Here is an 18,649-nt window from a genome sequence, read left to right as displayed (position 1 = left end):
CGTGACTCCTCCGCACAAGTTAGAGCGGGATGCCGAAACATTCTCAAGCAATTATACATTCTGTCTCACTCACACGAGCGGCCGACATCTTGTAATAACGGGGACATGTTAAAATTATAGTTTCACACTAGGGTAAATTAATGTAACATTACAGTACTGCTAATGCTTAAACACTTGCTATCAAAACTGTACTGAACATTTAGTCAATGTAACACTCGATTGGCTAGAATTTACAAAATATATAGAGCTGTGACATATGGGAAGTTTTTGTAAGTTCCAAGTTAGTGTCAGTAAGTATTCGAACTTTGCAAGTACTACTGTTCTATTGTTCTACCCTAGTGTGAAATAATATGGTTACGTACAAACAAACTCGGCCGCTCACAGCAGTGGGCTTAGTTGGGAATAAATGGAAGTTACAATCGTTTTTAAATTAAAAATATATTATGTTCTTATTTTATTTTATTGTTAAATGATTTTTTTTAATTTTTATGTAATTTTTAATTTTTTTTGTCAAAATCAAATAAAAAATTATTATCTTTTATTTCTGTTTAATTTTTACGATATTTGCTATGAAAGTATCAATTTTACAACTTCATATAAAAGTGCAATATTTTAATAATTATTTTTTTCTTTTAAATACTTTTTTCATAATTTTATGTCTAATAGACAAATAGTACATATTACATAGTTTAAAGTGTGGGAGTAAATTCCCTTAACCCGGCTACGCCCATATCCATTGTTACTTGACTTTTGTTCCATTACGTAGGTTCGATTCTCGATTTCCCAGTTCAATGTAGTTATTAGCGATTGTACAGAGCAGTAGAGTATATGTAGGTGACATAGATACTAAATTACTTTATAAACATTTACTAATGACTATCACAACACAAAACATATTGTCAACAAAGACGTGATACATGTTTTTCAGTACTGGAAGGTTAATGCCTGATTGACATACCAGTACAGTATGACAGTAGAGTTCAAAATCAGTGCTGGCATACAACTAGCAAAATGTAAACAGTCCATTCTAAGTCAGCGTTACTGTTTTATACTGGCATGATGTAAACCAGACATAAGGTTGCACAATCTCTGGTGTTAATACGCTGTTTAACTGTGTGAAAATAAAAATGAATATGAATTGTTAAATTTATTTAAGCCTACGTAAAGTCTACTACTCTAGTTGACGTAGCGCATACGGGAAAGAAAAGCTTTCAAGAGTATACAATAATTAATAAAATTTTTAAAAGTAAGCCGTAAGTAGTGACTTGTAAATATAATAAATAGGCTAAATGGAACGAAAGTGAAGATACATCGTCTATAGGGCACTTTGCGATAGTAAATATATATATAAAAGAGATTCACAAACTGTACGTCCAAATTGTCCATTGATATGTTAATGTACCTAATACAAATTACAATAATGTACTCGTTAGAGCGTATTTTAGTGAAAGGGCGTGCGCGTGCGCTCGTGCTCGCGGCGCAGGCGGCTTGTAGACGTATTCGTAAGAAGTTGACACTTGACGACTATCAAAAAAAACAACTTATTTTTACTGTAATCATAAGTTATTTCATATTTTAACTGAATAAATCAAAATGGTTATTATATACGCTGTTTTTATTTCTCTATATTTCACTGTGTATTATAATGTAAAAGATAGCCAATTGTGCAGCTCGTCAACCTGCTCTTCAGCAGCCCAGCAGACGACGAATTCACTACATTTAAACAATTAACACTTAACAATAGTAATTCACTCTAGCCCTATAACACTAAAGATCATAGGATTATTTCACTGTAAGTTTAATGAGAGAAACCTATATCGCAATGAATAGTCAGCTCTGAACCAGTTCAAAAGTTGAGCTTATATAAGCGAGCTGCCTGGTGACTAGCAGTTCGAAACGCAAATCGTAATTGTGCAAATACAAATTGAGCCGAGCTGCGAGCCGGTTCATTGATCTGCTTCACACATATAAGCCGTGAGCTGATGTGCAGGTTATAAATTTTAGTTTAGTTATCCATGTCTAAACGATACCTTGTTCCTTAAAAATCGATTGAGCCTGAAAAACGAGGCAGAAATCATTGTCCGAGCTCAGAATCCTATCAATTGTTCCATTACAATCTGGTCAATGGTCTAGTAACAAAGAAAATGCTCCAATTTGCCACTATGCGATTTACCGCATGCTACTACTATTTGTAGAAATCCATTCACAAATAATAATAGAAATAACAATCTAGAGGGATTTAAGGATAAAAAACTATAATCCCACAAGAGGAAAAAATATAGGAGTTTAATAAAGTTCTTTTTTTAACTTATATTATGAGAGTGACATTTTTATTTGTATCTGCCGAACAATGAAAACAAGTCACTCTTTGACCGTCATTTTGACACATGCTTTGAACTGTTAATGTCAAATTAATCCAACCAAAAATGCAAATAAATAGCGTCAAAACATTTTTGTAATGTGGGATTGTTTTAAATGAAAATATACCAACTGCTTTTGGTCCAAAAGTTTCCGTCGACGAGTTAATTGAAACTAAAATTTACACATTAAATTAAAAATCAAGATGTCTGAAAAAGAAAAGGGAAAGTTGACTACCCAAACAAAACACATACCTAAAGATGCTCAAGTGATAATGTCTATCATGAAAGAGGTTGGTATCACAGATTACGAGCCTCGAGTAGTTAACCAGCTTCTAGAGTTTATTTTTCGTTACGTGACTTGTATATTGGAAGATGCGCGAGCATTTGCTAATCACTCCAAGAAGAAGACGATCGACCTGGACGACGTCAGGTTGGCCGTTCAGCTGCAACTGGACAAAAGCTTCACGAGTGCTCCACCGCGGGAAGTGTTACTAGAACTCGCGAGGACGAAAAATGTTAATCCATTGCCATTAATAAAGCCACATTGTGGACTTCGATTACCACCTGATCGGTAAGTTATCTGTATACACATTTTAATTAAGCTTATAAACCTTTCAACTTCGAACATGCCTATTCAGTAAAAAGCTATGAGATCTTGTAGTAGTTACAACTATTTTGACTTTTGATTTTTTGGAATTGATAGTAATCTGTCTTTTCAACAAAGTTAGTAGTTCATAGGAGACACTAGATAACTAATTAACTAGATAAATAATTAATTTAGCTAAACAACTATAATATTATATTATATTTAAAGATATGTGTGAAGTCAATCAACCCGCACTGGGCCAGCGTGCTTAACTATGGCCTAGTCACCCCTAATTTGGGGAGGCTCCATGCCCCTTGGTGGGGATGTATAGTGAGCTGATGATGATATTTTTTTATTACAAATTTCAGGTACTGCTTGACAGCATGTAACTACAGATTAAAAGTTCCAACAAAGAAATCTATCACTAAACCACCACCCACTCCTGTTGTCAAAACTATGACCACACCGAAACCTCTCTCATCACAGCAAAATGTGGTTGTCAAGAGACCATCAGGGGCTATAGTTAATGTTTCATCTTCTAAAGCCAATGTAGTACCAAAACCATTACTGAAATTCACTTCAGGAAGCAAGGTTTGTACATTTTTTTTGCTATCATATTTTTGTTAATATTCTGTCCAATTAATATGTAAAAAATGCTTTTCATTTTATGTGTAATATATATATTTATATGTATATGGTGATTAACATAATTCATGACACTTAAAAAGTTAATTTTCCGTATTTTTATCCTATTCCAAATTACTGTAGTGAATTATCCTCATATTATTTAGTTAACTTCATACCAAAACTGATAAGGATCTTGTAGTAACCCTCAATATGTACAATCAAACCTGGATAAGACAAAGGAGTCCAAGGGACCACATTTTTTATCTTGTTTTCAGAGATTTAACCCAAATTTCAGGTACAACTGCATACATTTGTATACCTGAAACGTATATGACTGCATTTGTAATAAGAAATTGTTTTTTATTTAGGTTGTTGCAAAGCCCGCAGTACGTGTGACAGCTGGACCCTCTTCACAAGGTCCTCTCAAAATGGAAATCGATGAACCTGGCGCACAAAAACGCAAGAGAGATGATGATGATTACGATATGTGAAGTAGGCTTCTAGTAAACTAAGTTTGAGTATAAGCAATAATTAAATTGTTTAAACTTTCGTAAGACATCATAATTAATTAATTAAGAAACGGCTTAACTCACGTGTGATCGTCCGGTGACGGCACCGACTAGTTTCGGACCCATCTTCAGGGCGTGTGTTTATTCCGAGGACTTCGCGGTCGCGTCGTGTCCCGCACTGGCAAGTGGCAAACACTCGCCCTGTATGGACCCCTGATGGGTCCAAAACTAGTCGGTGCTGTCACCGGACGATCACGCGTGATTTAAGCCGTTTCTTAATTAATTAATAAGCAATAATTTTGTTGATAACAAGAATATAGTTTTTTATGTATTTCTTTTAATCATAGAATAAAAAGGCTAATAAAAATATACTCTTTTATTCACAATACAATATAAATATGCTATCAATTATCCTTAAATTTTACAAAAAAACTTTCAAAAATTCCTGTAAAAATCTCACTTTATTTCTTCTCATATTTATAAAAACCTTCACCAGTTTTCACTCCTAATTTACCCTCCGATACTAATTTGTTTAATAAAGGTATTGGCTTAAAGAGTTGCTGATCAGGGTATTTCTTGTGCCAGCCGTCGAGTATAAACTTGTTGGTATCCAGTCCTACATAGTCTGCCAATTCTAATGGACCCATGGGATACCCAGCTCCCAATTTCATAGCTATATCAATGTCTTTCGCTGATGCATCACCTTAAAACAAGACATTTCATAAAAGCCTTAACTTTTTTAATCTATGTAGAAATATAGCATGGATTTATCAAATAATTTGTGTTTATTCAAATACTTTAAACATTGAATAGACAAATAAAATTCTATGAATAAAAATATCCACCTCTTTCATATAGTCTTATGGCTTCCGCAATATAAGGCACCAATAGCCTATTCACCACAAATCCAGGTGTGTCCTTGCAGGTGATGCAAGTCTTTCCCAGGGCTTTGCCCCAGTCCATCATGCTCCTGTAAGTAGTTTCAGATGTCTCCGCACCACGGACTACTTCTAATAAACGCATCACTGGCACTGGATTGAAGAAATGTAATCCACCGAACCTGGTATGAAAATAAGTTATAACTCTAGCTGTTGTCTGTGACTCAGTCCGCACGAATAAAAAACACTTAATTAGTAGCCTCTGTGATCTTAAAACTTATGTTCTAAATTTTTGCAAAATGTTGGCACCATTCTGAAGATACCTTCTAACAAACATCCATCCAAACTTTCGTATTTACAATATTTCTAACTGTTGTCCGCAACGAATAGAAAAATCAGTCAGTTACGAATTTAAAAACTTCATCAGTAGAGTCTGTGATCTTCCAGCATATGTTCTTCATTTCTGCAAACATTTTAGCAAGATCTTATGGGCAATTCTGGTGATACCTTCTAACAAATATCCATCTGAACATAACAAATGTGACTGGATGGATGTTGGTTTGAAGGTATCTCCCAAGGCTCAACAGATCTTGATGAAATTAGACACAAATGTAGAACATAGTCTGGAAGAAGACATAGGCTACTTATATTTTTTTCTGCACAGACGGAATCGCGGGCGACAGCTAGTAAGTTATAAATAAGATAAAAGAATCTTAGTTCTCAATATGAAACTTACTTGTCTTTCCTCTTGACCACAGCTCCAATCTCATTAACAGACAGAGAAGAAGTGTTTGATGCAAATATTGTGTGATCTGGAGCAGCCTGGAATTAATTGAGCGGTACAGTTCAAAAATTAAGCATTTTATACTTAAGAACATGTTAGATATTTTATCATTCTTCTTCAATTCAGGTTGTTATGATGATGATAACTGATGACAATATAATACATTTTATCAAATAGCACTTACTTGATCCAATTTTTGAAATAGCTGATGTTTAATATCAATATTCTCCACAATAGCTTCAACCACAAGATCAGCAGTCTGTGACCCACTTACTGGATCTGTGGCCGTTTTAATTCGACCCATAGACTCGGAGACAAACTTCTCTGCTTCCTGTGGATTGTCTTTGTACATCTTCTTTGCGACACGGCCAAGGTTGTTGCCGATAGACTTCTGGGCCTTTGCCAAGATGTCACCATTCACATCCACCAGTGTGACATTCTGACCAGCCTGTGCAGCTACCTGCCAAACAATATGAGTTTTTTTTAACATTATGATATTAAAAACAATGTAAATGTTATGAAAATTGGGCATGACATAAACTTTACTATAGATGAAAAATAAATTAATAATTAAAAAAGTACAGAGTTTTTATACTGATATCAAAATCAATGGCAAGGTATACAGAATATTATATAAATGCTTCTGATTAAATAATAATTAGCTATAATAATACCTGAGCTATGCCAGATCCCATCAGCCCACCTCCTATTACTGTTACATTTTTAATTGCGCTTTGAACAGCTGAAGAACATGAAAATTGCCTAGTAATTACTCCTAATTGATTCATATTTTCTGATTTAATAACGACTATCTTTAAATGTGAAATAAAAGTTGTACAAAGTTACAATATAAATTCCAAAGTTCACTGGCCTTTAGATACTTGCTGCGTTCCGTTCCAATCTGAAATACTACTTTTATTTTAGCGTTTGATTTTTTACATTATTAAAGGAAAACCGAAAAGGAAGCCGTGACTATACCACTTTTCCTTTTTTAAATAGACGTTATCTTTTTAGGTTCAGTTACAGAAGTAGAAAATAGTCAAAAATGTTTTAAATAACAAGTTTGTGCAAAAAATAAAACTTTACAGTACAAAATTGTTCCGGTGGTAAGAATGGAACGTATATGTCAAATCAAATGTTTGTATGTGTTTGTATGTATCTAGTTTTTAATGTTTAAAATTTTATAAAATTTTTAAAGCAACCATATGTTGATTTCATTTAGACTTTTGCAATAATTGTGGGATTGTTTCAACAAAATGTGTAAGCTTGCAAGATACTCTTCAATGACAGGTGAGTACATTCTTATCATTTAACTTTTTTGATAACAAATATCATTCGTTTGTTTTCGTACAACATCGGCTTATGTGATAGTACTTGCCGAGATAAGTTTTCTTTCTGAACATTGAACGGTTCGGAAAGTGCATTTACTGTATTTTACTTGGTCGAAAAGTGTGAAGAAGTTAAAAATGAACAAATTTGTCGCCCTAACTAGAAAGTTTTCTAGCTCATCGTCTTTAAATGCAATTAAGACGGTTACTGTAGTCGGAGGTGGGCTTATGGGATCAGGAATCGCACAAGTAAGTTACGTTTAAATTTGAATATAGGTACTTATATTAACAAAGTTTCATTCACATTATTTTTTTATGTAAATAAAGAGGGAAACACACGATTTCAACAGTAATATCTAATTAACTAACATAAGATATTATTTGCATTTTACACATATTTAATAGGTTCAATGTACTATGAGTACAATGTATCTATTTGCATAGTTATGCATCTGAAATTAACTTTTTATGTACAGATTTAAAATTTATGACGCCAATTATCAATTAAAATGTATGTATTAATTTAAAATTGTTTTGTTATTTTTTAAAAGGTTGCAGCTCAAGCAGGTCAAAATGTAACAATAGTTGACATAAAACCAGAGTTACTGGATAAAGCACAAAAATCAATACAATACAACTTGACAAGAGTCGGAAAGAAGATGTACAAAGATGATTTGGCCAAGATTGAAAACTTTGTCAAAGAATCATATAATAGAATTCAAGTGTCCACAAAACTAGAGGATGGTGTTAATGCAGACCTGATTATTGAAGCTATTGTTGAAAAACTTGATTTTAAACAAGAGCTATTTAATAAGCTTGATCAGGTAATACTATTTCATTTAACAAACCTGTGATGTTTAAAAAACTACTGGCTAGATAGAGATATTGAGACAAGAAAACTCTTTGAAACATTTTTTGTCCAAAAAAGTAAATTCGGAAGTGCTATTGAAAGATAGAATGACTACAACATTCTAAAACATTTTATTTAGGTATTCTTCTGCATTCTACTAAGTTCTAATTCTTCTTTATTCTATTGATTGTTCTGTATATTGCCAGCCAGTATATATTGACTGGCAGCAATATTTATATAATCTGTTCTGTTTTAAATTTCAGTTGGCACCAGAGCATACTATACTAGCTACTAACACATCTTCTATCTCCATTAATGAGATTGGTGCAGGCATCAAAAGGAAAGATAGGTAAAAATTTTTTAAACTATCAAATAATATTAAGTGATATTTCTTTCTATGTTCACTATATTATTTTAATAATATACCTATTTAAATGAAACATAAATTACTAGCTGTCGCCCGTGACTCCGTCCGCGCGCAGTTAAAAAAAACTAAATGGGGGGGGGGGGTTATGAAAAATAGATGTTGGCTGATTCTCAGACCTACTGAATATGCTCACAAAATTTCATGAGAATCGGTCAAGCCGTTTCGGAGGAGTTCAAGTTCGAACCCCGTGACACGAGAATTTTATATATAAGATTTTCTTTTTTTTTTCTTATTATGTTATATGTTACACAGATATGGTGGTCTACATTTCTTCAACCCAGTCCCAGTAATGCGTCTTTTAGAAGTGATCAAAGGTGATCACATCTCTGATGCCACTTATCAGACAATGATGGAGTGGGGCAAGTCGGTCGGCAAGACATGTATAACCTGTAAAGATACACCTGGATTTGTAGTGAACAGACTATTGGGACCTTACAGTGCAGAAGCTATAAGACTATATGAGAGAGGTTAGTTGATATTGTGATAATTTTTTGATATATATGTTACAGTAAATTTGATAAATGAAAAATTATTAACAATTTTCTATCATCTATCTATGTATATATATAAAAGAAAGTCGTGTTAGTTACACTATTTATAACTCAAGATCGGTCGAACTGATTTAGCTGAAAAATGATGGGGAGGTAGTTTAGAACTAGGAGACGGACATAGGAACTTTTTTATCTTGTGTGCATTTTTTTTTTATTCCGCGCGGACGGAGTCGCGGGTAAAAGCTAGTTATTAATATTATAAATACGAAAGGTTAAATGGATGGATGTTTAAATGTGCAAAGATGTAGAAAATAATCTGGAAGAACACATAGGCTACTAATTAAGTTTTTTTTTAATTCCATGCGGACAGAGTCGCTGGCGACAGCTAGTTATTAATAATGATAGAAAGTTGTAAATAATTTTCAATTAATCATTTTTACCGTAACATATTTTTAAGTAATAAGTTAAATGTGGTTTTATGAATGGAATATGGATAGTTGGTTAAGGCTTATGTTTTTGTTTGACTTAAAAAGGCACGGTTTTTGGTTTTAATTATGTTACTTTAATACGTTTTGCATGTTTATTGTATGAATTTCGCTTTTCGGCTTGGAACATTATAGTTTGATATAAAAAATCGTCATTGCTGCTTCAATGCTTTTGTATAGGCATGTAAGTAACATTTTTACATAGCTTTATATTCTATTAAATTGACATAATTATTTCTGAATGTTTTAATAATTTTGTAAATAAGGAAAAGATAATTTTTTTATTAAGCAACAAACTGATGGCGGCCATTTTTAATCTCGTAGCCATAGATTATACCTTATATTTTCGTAACCAGGGTTGCAATATAAAAGTGCGTGTCTTTGCTTATTGGGATAAGGGTATTAAAGTTTTAAATTTTGAATGGGACTTATTTGAGTGATATTTTAAGGTGATGCATCTAAAGAAGATATTGACATTGGTATGAAGTTAGGCGCAGGATATCCAATGGGTCCATTTGAGTTGGCGGACTATACAGGACTTGATACAAACAAGTTTGCTCTTCAAGTGATGTATGAAAAAACCAATAATCCAGTTTTCAAACCGATACCACTTGTAGATAAAATGGTGGTAGAAGGAAAACTGGGTATTAAGAGTGGAGAAGGATTCTACAAATATAAAAAATAAAATTAAGGTGTAATTTTTGTAAACATTTTACAACGTAATTTATACTCCGAAATATTATAACTATTTAAAGGTGCTGGTTGAAGACTGAAAGTTTTAAATGTCAATAATGCTTATTGTATTATATTTTATATTTGCAAGACAATATATTTTTTTAACATAATGTTCTCTCTATTTTTTCTCTTTTCTTAGTATAAAAATAAAAAGAAGAATGTAATATTTTTGGGGTTAGAATTATACAGATAATCTAAAAAATTGCTATTAAATTTTTTTTTTAATATAATTTTATTTTTATACTGACTGGTTAATAAATTTTTTAAATGAATAAAATGTTTTAATTAGATCCTGAAATATATTCACATTTCGGAAAACAATTTACTTTATATGAGAATTTTTAAAATGAATAGAAACATTGTGGAAATGTTTGCTACACCTACTATCAGATAATAGTAATCCTATAAATATTATAATATTTTGTTATGACGCATGTAAAAAAACATAACAAGTAAACGGTTCAACTCGTATCAAAGGAACCATAACTTGATAAGGCATACTCATAGTTGATTAAATTAATCTTTAGTTTTTTTATTGAACGGATTACATTTTGTTCCAAAAACACCAAAATTGTTTTAAACAAACTTTAGTAAATATTTTTTTAATGCTAGATACGTAAATAATAATTGACTGCGGAATTATTTTTGCGGAGAATTAACTTCACTTTATTTCTTTTTCTAAAACTAGCTTTTACCCGCGACTCCGTCCGCGCGGAATAAAAAAAATGCACACAAGATAAAAAAGTTCGTATGTCCGTCTCCTAGTTCTAAGCTACCTCCCCATCAATTTTTAGCTAAATCAGTTCAACCGATCTTGAGTTATAAATAGTGTAACTAACACGACTTTCTTTTATATACGAGTATATAGATTAATAAATTTACCGTTGAAAATATAAAACAATATGGCGTTCGACTTATAGTAAAGATTATTTCTTTTTTTTACAATATTTAGGTCTATTTGAAAGATACGCAATGTATACGCTATTGGCTTCGATTAGATTTCCATATCTTGAACGGAAATACCTCTCATATTATTGATATGAGAATAAGGAATCGAAATAGATTTAACCGTTTTTTAGGTCTTATTCTTGTAAAAAAATAATTTTAGGTGACGCGACCGCTTCTGACATAGACACGGCAATGAAGCTAGGCGCCGGCTTCCCCATGGGACCTCTAGAACTGGCGGACTTCACCGGCCTCGATACTAAGAAGTACATCCTACAGATCATGCACCAGAAGACCGGTCTATCCGTATTCCAACCTATTAGTCTTTTGAATAAATTAGTGGAGGAAGGAAAAGTTGGAAGAAAGAGTGGAGAGGGTATTTATAAATATAAATGATAGTTGTAAATTGAAATGTAAGTTAGGTTGATTTTTGTAGATTTACTAGTAATTATTGTAAGTAATAAAAAAATTAAAAAGAGAAGGACTTTCTGTTGAAAAATGTAGATTAAAAAAAATGCGAATATGATGTTAAAGGAGACTGGAAAAGATAACTTAACTGACTTTATTTAAATAAATAAATCGTTTGTAGTATACTTGTGTATTATTTTATGACTAGCTGTCGCCCGCAATTTCATCCGCTAGGAATTTTAAAAAAAACGTAATAAGTAGCCTCTGTGTTCTGCCAGACTATGTTCTACATCTGTGACAAATTTTATCAAGATCCGTTGAGCCGTTTCGGAGATACCTTCAAAGAAACATTCATCCATCTAAACATTTGCATTTATATTATTAGTAAGATTTAGTACTAACTAAAGCGTAAAAGTCAGTATTAGTCTACAAACTAACAGTTCAATATTTTTTTCTATGAAAACTTATTAGAAATATATGTTAAACTTCGCAAGACAGGAAATATTTCAGGCTAAGGAAAATAACATTAAGATTGTAAACGTAATATTTTTATCTACACATCGATCAAATGTATAAAAAGATTCGATAAGTAAACGTCTACAATGATTTACATTCGATTAGATAATTCGAGTTTTCTGAGTAATTTTTGCTAACACGTATTTTTATATAAACTCGTCGACTGGCACTTTGTCGTCTTTAATACACTTTATTTTTGCCAATATCGTATTGTGTGAGTGACCTTTTTATTATTTTTAACGTAATTTATGGATAGTTGTGGTTATTTTTATTCATTGTTAAGTGAAGGTTACGCAATTATTATTTTATTAAAGTATATAATAAAGTACATAATGTATGATAATATTTGGGTAGTAAGACAAAGTTATCAGTCAAGGTGGCAAGTGCAGTTGTGGTGTTGCACTTACCTTTAGGGTGAATGACTTGTCTATCTTGCAATTTTCTAATATTTTAAATATTTAATAACAAATTCAAATACCTATATAAATAGACATTACCTAACTTTTTTAAAAGGCTGGTATAACGTATTTAAAAATAAATTTTAATTATTTAAAAAATACCTTTGGATAATATTGTAATTTCTTGCCAAACTACGCAACCAGTTTTTTGAGTTAATATTTTCATCTACCCCCATTAATAATTACGACCATCAATGTCAAAGCATTAGTTAAAATAACGTATAGAATTTATAGATACTTTGGTGTTCACAGGTCCTTTGCTAAATGAGTGATGTGTGCCAAAAGCAGAAAAAAAGACAGCCGATACGGCGGATGAGGTCTATTTATCAGGTAATTTAATATTTAATTTTATGACCATACTCAGAATCGTTTAATTCACTAAGGAAGAACCATCACGCAGATAAAATATAAGAAATGACTCATACTATGGTTATAAATGTAACTTCTTTTGTATTAGCTTAAATTTGATGCAATTTATTGTTTATTATATAAATTTAATATCATTTTAAAAGATTCAGTATGGGGACTTGTTTTGCCGTAAATAGAAAGTTTTGTTTATAATTGTGAATAGGTACACTACGGGCTGCGTCCTCGCGAGGACGAGATGACGGCGCGACCTTTTGTGTTGCCGACAGAGTCTCCGGAGGTCCACAAATACGCGCTCCAGGTCGCTGGACACCAAACCACAAAGGATACAAAGTATCTAGGTATGTATTACTTAGCTCATAGATTTAAATACTTTTTTACGTTCTTTTAATGATTTCTGTGAATCCCTCTTTTTCTTTTACTTGTGAACCTTTATTTTCCGTCATTGTACACTCTCGAGAGGTCACTTTGCTAAATTGAGCATTACAAAAGAATGAACATTATTTCTAAATGTTGATCAATTGTTATCTGTGGTACTAGAATAAAAATTCAATGTCATGTTCCCCAAGGCGAGTCGGCTCTGAAAGTTGTGTACCTGCAGGTCTTCTTCAATGCAGCAACGGCAGGATACTAAAGCCGATATTAAAGGAATCTCAGAAGCGCGAAGTGGAGTTCTACGAGAGGCTGGCCACCACCAAGGACCCTGACTTGCTGGAGCTGCGCAAGTTCACGCCGCAGTACTACGGCGTGCGGCAGTTCGCTTACAACGGACATGAACTGGAGTACATCATGCTGGAAGACCTCACTGAGAGGATGCTGGAACCTTGCATTATGGATGTCAAGATTGGTAGGATTTTTGCAACAGTTATCGTGGATTTAGTAACTGTCTCTAACTCTTGACAGTTAAACATGGATTCATGTATGGTGGCGTCTTCTGATCTTGTTCCTTAGACTGTTTAGACTTTTAGTTTTGCACTACTGCACAGGTAAGCGGACTTGGGATAAGTTCGCGAGCGCGGAGAAGATCGCGAGCGAGGAGAGCAAGTACCGGCGCTGCAAGCAGGAGTTCTGCTTCTGCATCCCCGGATACCAGGTGTACCGCCTGGACCGCGGTGACCTGCACAAGTACGGCAAGGACCACGGCAAGCGTCTGCACGGACAGATGGTCATCGCCGGTGAGAACACACTACATTGTGACACTCCCTTTACAAACCTACAAACTGTCATGTTTTTTATTGATATTGTGATCGGTTAAATTTGAACCGATGATGAGAAAAGGGTTAAAGTTGATTAGAGTTCAATTTGTTGTGCTAGCTATCCGCAACTACCTGAACGCGGGTGAGGTGGGGGGTGTTGGTGGTGTGGGGGGTGTTGGGGGTGCGGCATGTCGCGCGCTGGTGCTGCAGCAGCTGGCGGGGCTGTGGGCGCTGCAGCGTTGGGCGTCACGAGCTCGTCCTCTGCGTCTCTCCTCCACCTCGCTACTGCTCGTGTACGACGCCGCGAGATTGCGCACTTGTTGCACACAGTATGTGATTTTTTTATTTCCGATGACACGGCTTTAATTCACCCTTAAAACAAACTAAATAAAACTAAATGATCATTAAATAAAGTCCTGCTAAGGATTTTTTTATAAATCTATGTCATAATATTATTTAAGTTTAAAAGTTTTAAGTTGAAAAGTTGTGAAAGAAATTTTGTTTTAAACAATAACATCAACCCGATGTTTCACTTTATTTATCTCTGTCGATATATCATCAGTTCACTATACATCCCCACTGAGGAGCTCGGAACCTACCCTAAGTAAGGGGGTGACCAGGCAATAGTCAACCACACTGACCAAGTGCGAGTTGACTTCATACTTATTACTGAATTTCTTCTCAGAGATGTACAGGTTGCGTCACGATGTTTTCCTTCACTGTAAGAACGTCGGATAAATATACATTTATAAATCGAGAATCGAAAAACACATTGGTACATGGCGGGATTCGAACCCAGGACCTGCAGATTGCAAGCACGTGCTTAACTCCTGAGCCACCGATGCTCTCGATACATACTTTGGTACATAATGGAATTCTCTGCCGGCATCTCTAAAGTTGAACTTTATCTTATCTTTTTAATGTTTCAGGAATCGTTCCTCGTACAAACCTATAACGAGGCGTAAATCAATACATTCCACGGACAGTCCGACCGCGGGCTCCAATTTCAGTGGTCAACTCGGCTCCCAAGGGCCCGTCTACCGTAAGGTGAACTCCGTACCGCTCAGTCCCATGTCTTTCACAAGGAAATACTTCTCACCTCCTCCTCCTATCACATCCCCTTGGTCCGAAGCCCTGGAGCGTTTGAATCATAATCATTCTTTCGAACATAATTACGAAAATAAACTATCTAAAATTAAAATGAATTATCGAGCCACTTTAGATCAGCTGTGCAGCGAACTTCCTCACCCCAACCCTTGGGGTGCAGTCAAACTGATTGACTTCGCGCACGCTTACTTCGATGAAGATGAACATAAAATAGATTATAATTTCAAAGAGGGCATCGACAGTTTGGTTCAGATCTTTGAAATGTTACTCCAAGAGACGGATGATCAGGTTTTCTGACAGATTAAGAGATATTTATCATCGGTTTCTGAGACCGAAATCCAAACAACAATATTTTTTATACAGTAATTTTGGTCTCAGAAACCGAATATAAGTCATTTAAGTTCATTTATTGTTGTTATTAAAGTCATAATAAATAATATGTTAATTTATAATAATCCTTTTTTCATGTTAAGGCGTTAATTTATGTTAAAATAAAATTATTATAGTTGTTTTTTTTAAATAAAAGACATTTTTCGCTTTCGCATTATAAGTATATTATTTTTTAAATCAGCCAAAAAAAAAATTTTACATCCCAAATATAACACATCCTCAAGAAACAGGCGGTGAATTAGCGAAGATATCGACCTCACGGCGGCAAGTTTATCTCGAAAAGGTATCAGCAGACATAGAAAAATTTCACAAAATATTCACATATATAAAAAAAAAGCTGTCACAACTACGCACAGTCATTTAATTGTTATTTTTGCGATCTTTTAGGGTAGATTTTTCTTACAAATCAACATTAAGAGACGAGTCAATGACCATATAAATGAATATGACAAAAAGAAATAAATATTATAAAAATATAAATTGCTTTACTAAATAAAACACTAACAGTGGGTTTCTAAGACAATAATCTCATTTTAAAACATATTGTCTATTTTATACAGAGTTTTTGGTCTCAGAAACCAAAAGTAAGTAAATTGTAAATTGCAGGAATTATCTGAAAACAAGATACGTAAATTTAGATAACCATTAAAAGTGATTATTTAAACTTATATATATATAAAAAAGTAAACTGACTGACTCAACTATACTACTCACAGACGAAACCGCTAAGTCTAGACTTGAAATTTTGCATGAAGGTCCCTGTTGGGACTAAGAAGGGATTTTACGAAATTCGTCCCCTTAGGGTCCAATATAAGGGTCCAAAGTTTGTATGGAGCAACGTTATTACTTAATAAATGCTTTTCAGCACAATAAAAGGTAAGTTTAAACAAAAATAAAGAAAAATAATCAAACTTATACAAATAAAATATAATTAAAGTTAAGTATACAAATTGTAGCAAACATTTTTTTATTAAAAATGCGTCAAATCGTAGTACATATTGACATTATTAAATTTTTCCCCAAAAAAAAAATTGCCGAAAAAATTGACATTTGACATAATTTTTTTACAACAATTTTTTTTTAATGTCTATAATGTAAATAATAACGTAATACATAATAGCCGTGAGGTCCCAAATATAAATAATAATAGAAACAAAGATTTTAGTTAAATTTAATGCACTCTTAAAATATAAAGCAAATATTAACCTAATTAATGAAAACCAAAACACACGAGCGAAGAAACATTATCATAAACAAATTAAATTTAAAAAAAAAACCATAAACATGCTTTTTAATCTATAACATGTCTTATACGATGTTTTACATTAATGTTACAAGCATCAAATAAATCTAGTGTTACCATATAATATACAATGAAAAAAAAAAAATAAAAAAAACAGACGCAGCACAACAAGCACCTTGTAATAGCATTTTACATTAGAGTATTATATATTTAATTACATCTTTTTTTTTTGATAAATTTTCTCAATTATATTTTCCATATGAAAAAAAAAAACTACACAAATGGCGGAGAAATTTCAACATTTTCACCTTAATTTAGGTCGGAATATCACAATATGTTAGATCTGAGATTGGTGTTAACACACGAGCGCTCTCAAACACCTCCCACAAGTACACTGACGTCCTCTACAATACCACAATATCTTCAAACACACCAACGAACAATAGAATACTATATTAACTTATATATTTCCAGCTTCGGATATATTTTGATAACTTCTTTATTATAAAAAAAAAAACTTGAAACTTTTTTCAAATATACAATACACGAATAATAAATAAAAATTCAAGATTAAATTATTTAATCTATTATATATATAAAAGAAAGTTGTGTTAGTTACACTATTTATAACTCAAGAACGGCTGAATCGATTTGACTGATAATTGGTGGGCAGGTAGCTTAGAACCAGGAAACGGACATAGGATAATTTTTACCCCGTTTTCTGTTTTTTATTCCGCGCGGACAGAGTCGCGGGTAAAAGCTAGTAATATAATAAAAGGGAGTTGGAAAAAAATTATGTTTCATTAAGAAAGAAGCCAGAGAGGAACCGAAAAAAAAGAACAAAACTATAAAAGCACCGACTTTCATCTGTCAAAAAAACAAGATTTATAAAATAAACTAGTTACAAAACAGATTGGATTTCATTGATAGTCATTAAATATCAAATTATCTAAATCAAAATTGCGTACGCGCAGAATCAATTAAATGGCGGCAAGAGATACCACAGATGACAGATGACAGATTATAAAACTCCTCCAAAGTAGGTCACATTAAACACGTTTAATCTATTTATTTGACGAACGAGAGAAGTTATAACTAGCAAACTAAAAAAAAAAACAAACACACAATTAACTAAAATTTAAGACATTTTTTTTTATTAAATAGTGTCATAAACTTTAAAGAAAAAAAAATTTTTTTTCGTGGTACAGTGCAGTTAGTCTTTTAATTTTTTTTTTTTTGAGTGAAGTGAAAGGACAATTTAAACTGGCAATACTGAGATAAATCAAATATAACAAGTATCAAGATATATCCGTCGCGGTGAAAACTTTACAACTAGAACACACGTCGAGTTCACAAATACTGGACTGTGACGTGCAATAAGACACTTCTCATTATAAATTTAATGATTCAAATTTCTCCAGGACCGAATTTCAAATCATTTAACATTTTCATTAAAATAAAAAAAAAATTAGTCCATTAAAAATAAAAAAAAAAACTATTCAATTTTCACTGCAACTTACTACAAAATTTGTATCGTAAATACTTAATATTTTATCATTAAAATTATAATCATAAAAAATTTGAAAATTCGTCAAATTAAAGTCGAATTTAAAATGATTTATAAAATCATTAAACTTTAATGACTTGCATTAATAATAAATCTACTCATTTAAAATATTATTTTAAATAATTATGAGTGAATTAATAAAATAATTAGAGAATTGATTTTCATTTTATCATTACATACATCTCAAATCATTAAAATGATTTATTCAATATATATATAATTAAATTGGGATAAAAGTTTATTTTTCCGAATAAATAAAAAAAAATTATGATAATTGACTATATTATTAATAAGATAAAATTACTGTTAAAATCAAAATAGAATACTACACAACATTTGTTGAATAATTAAAATATTTTTTTGTTTAAAAAATGAATTTTAATTGAATCATTA

At 32.5% G+C, this 18,649-nt stretch overlaps 4 protein-coding genes across 6 annotated transcripts; 3 read left to right on the top strand and 1 right to left on the bottom strand.

Moving 5' to 3' along the window:
* Nucleotides 1-2,395: 2,395 nt before the first annotated feature.
* On the top strand, nucleotides 2,396-4,172 carry LOC106713179 (transcription initiation factor TFIID subunit 9). Its single transcript, XM_014505896.2, has 3 exons — nucleotides 2,396-2,931; nucleotides 3,315-3,537; nucleotides 3,942-4,172. Exons 1-3 carry the CDS (start codon nucleotides 2,564-2,566, stop codon nucleotides 4,062-4,064), a joined length of 714 nt encoding a protein of 237 aa, XP_014361382.1. The 5' UTR covers nucleotides 2,396-2,563; the 3' UTR covers nucleotides 4,065-4,172.
* A 299-nt stretch (nucleotides 4,173-4,471) lies between these two features.
* LOC106713163 (hydroxyacyl-coenzyme A dehydrogenase, mitochondrial) lies at nucleotides 4,472-6,673 on the bottom strand. The gene is made up of 5 exons (XM_014505878.2): nucleotides 6,419-6,673; nucleotides 5,929-6,204; nucleotides 5,697-5,782; nucleotides 4,928-5,142; nucleotides 4,472-4,785 (listed from the first exon to the last, which is right to left on the bottom strand). Exons 1-5 carry the CDS (start codon nucleotides 6,530-6,532, stop codon nucleotides 4,544-4,546), a joined length of 933 nt encoding a protein of 310 aa, XP_014361364.2. The 5' UTR covers nucleotides 6,533-6,673; the 3' UTR covers nucleotides 4,472-4,543.
* A 223-nt stretch (nucleotides 6,674-6,896) lies between these two features.
* LOC106713113 (inositol polyphosphate multikinase) lies at nucleotides 6,897-15,525 on the top strand. 2 transcript variants are annotated; one of them, XM_045681139.1, is made up of 7 exons: nucleotides 6,897-7,034; nucleotides 12,640-12,717; nucleotides 12,959-13,094; nucleotides 13,355-13,600; nucleotides 13,740-13,928; nucleotides 14,068-14,278; nucleotides 14,879-15,525. In XM_045681139.1, the coding sequence occupies exons 2-7, from the start codon at nucleotides 12,652-12,654 to the stop codon at nucleotides 15,351-15,353; spliced, it is 1,323 nt and encodes a 440-aa protein (XP_045537095.1). In that variant the 5' UTR covers nucleotides 6,897-7,034; nucleotides 12,640-12,651; the 3' UTR covers nucleotides 15,354-15,525. The 2 variants fall into 2 exon arrangements, with proteins under 2 accessions (XP_045537095.1, XP_045537094.1); XM_045681138.1 differs by lacking the exon at nucleotides 6,897-7,034 and adding an exon at nucleotides 12,006-12,143.
* LOC106713161 (probable 3-hydroxyacyl-CoA dehydrogenase B0272.3) lies at nucleotides 7,099-11,466 on the top strand. Of its 2 annotated transcripts, none has more exons than XM_014505877.2 (5): nucleotides 7,099-7,321; nucleotides 7,624-7,896; nucleotides 8,186-8,271; nucleotides 8,602-8,816; nucleotides 11,169-11,466. In XM_014505877.2, the coding sequence occupies exons 1-5, from the start codon at nucleotides 7,211-7,213 to the stop codon at nucleotides 11,399-11,401; spliced, it is 918 nt and encodes a 305-aa protein (XP_014361363.2). In that variant the 5' UTR covers nucleotides 7,099-7,210; the 3' UTR covers nucleotides 11,402-11,466. The 2 variants fall into 2 exon arrangements, with proteins under 2 accessions (XP_014361363.2, XP_014361360.2); XM_014505874.2 differs by lacking the exon at nucleotides 11,169-11,466 and adding an exon at nucleotides 9,775-10,014 and having other exon boundaries at nucleotides 7,100-7,321.
* Nucleotides 15,526-18,649: the final 3,124 nt, after the last annotated feature.

This window comes from Papilio machaon, chromosome 15, assembly GCF_912999745.1.
Source record: "Papilio machaon chromosome 15, ilPapMach1.1, whole genome shotgun sequence".
Taxonomy (NCBI): Eukaryota; Metazoa; Arthropoda; class Insecta; order Lepidoptera; family Papilionidae; genus Papilio; species Papilio machaon.
This window is presented reverse-complemented; position numbering and strand designations above follow the sequence as displayed.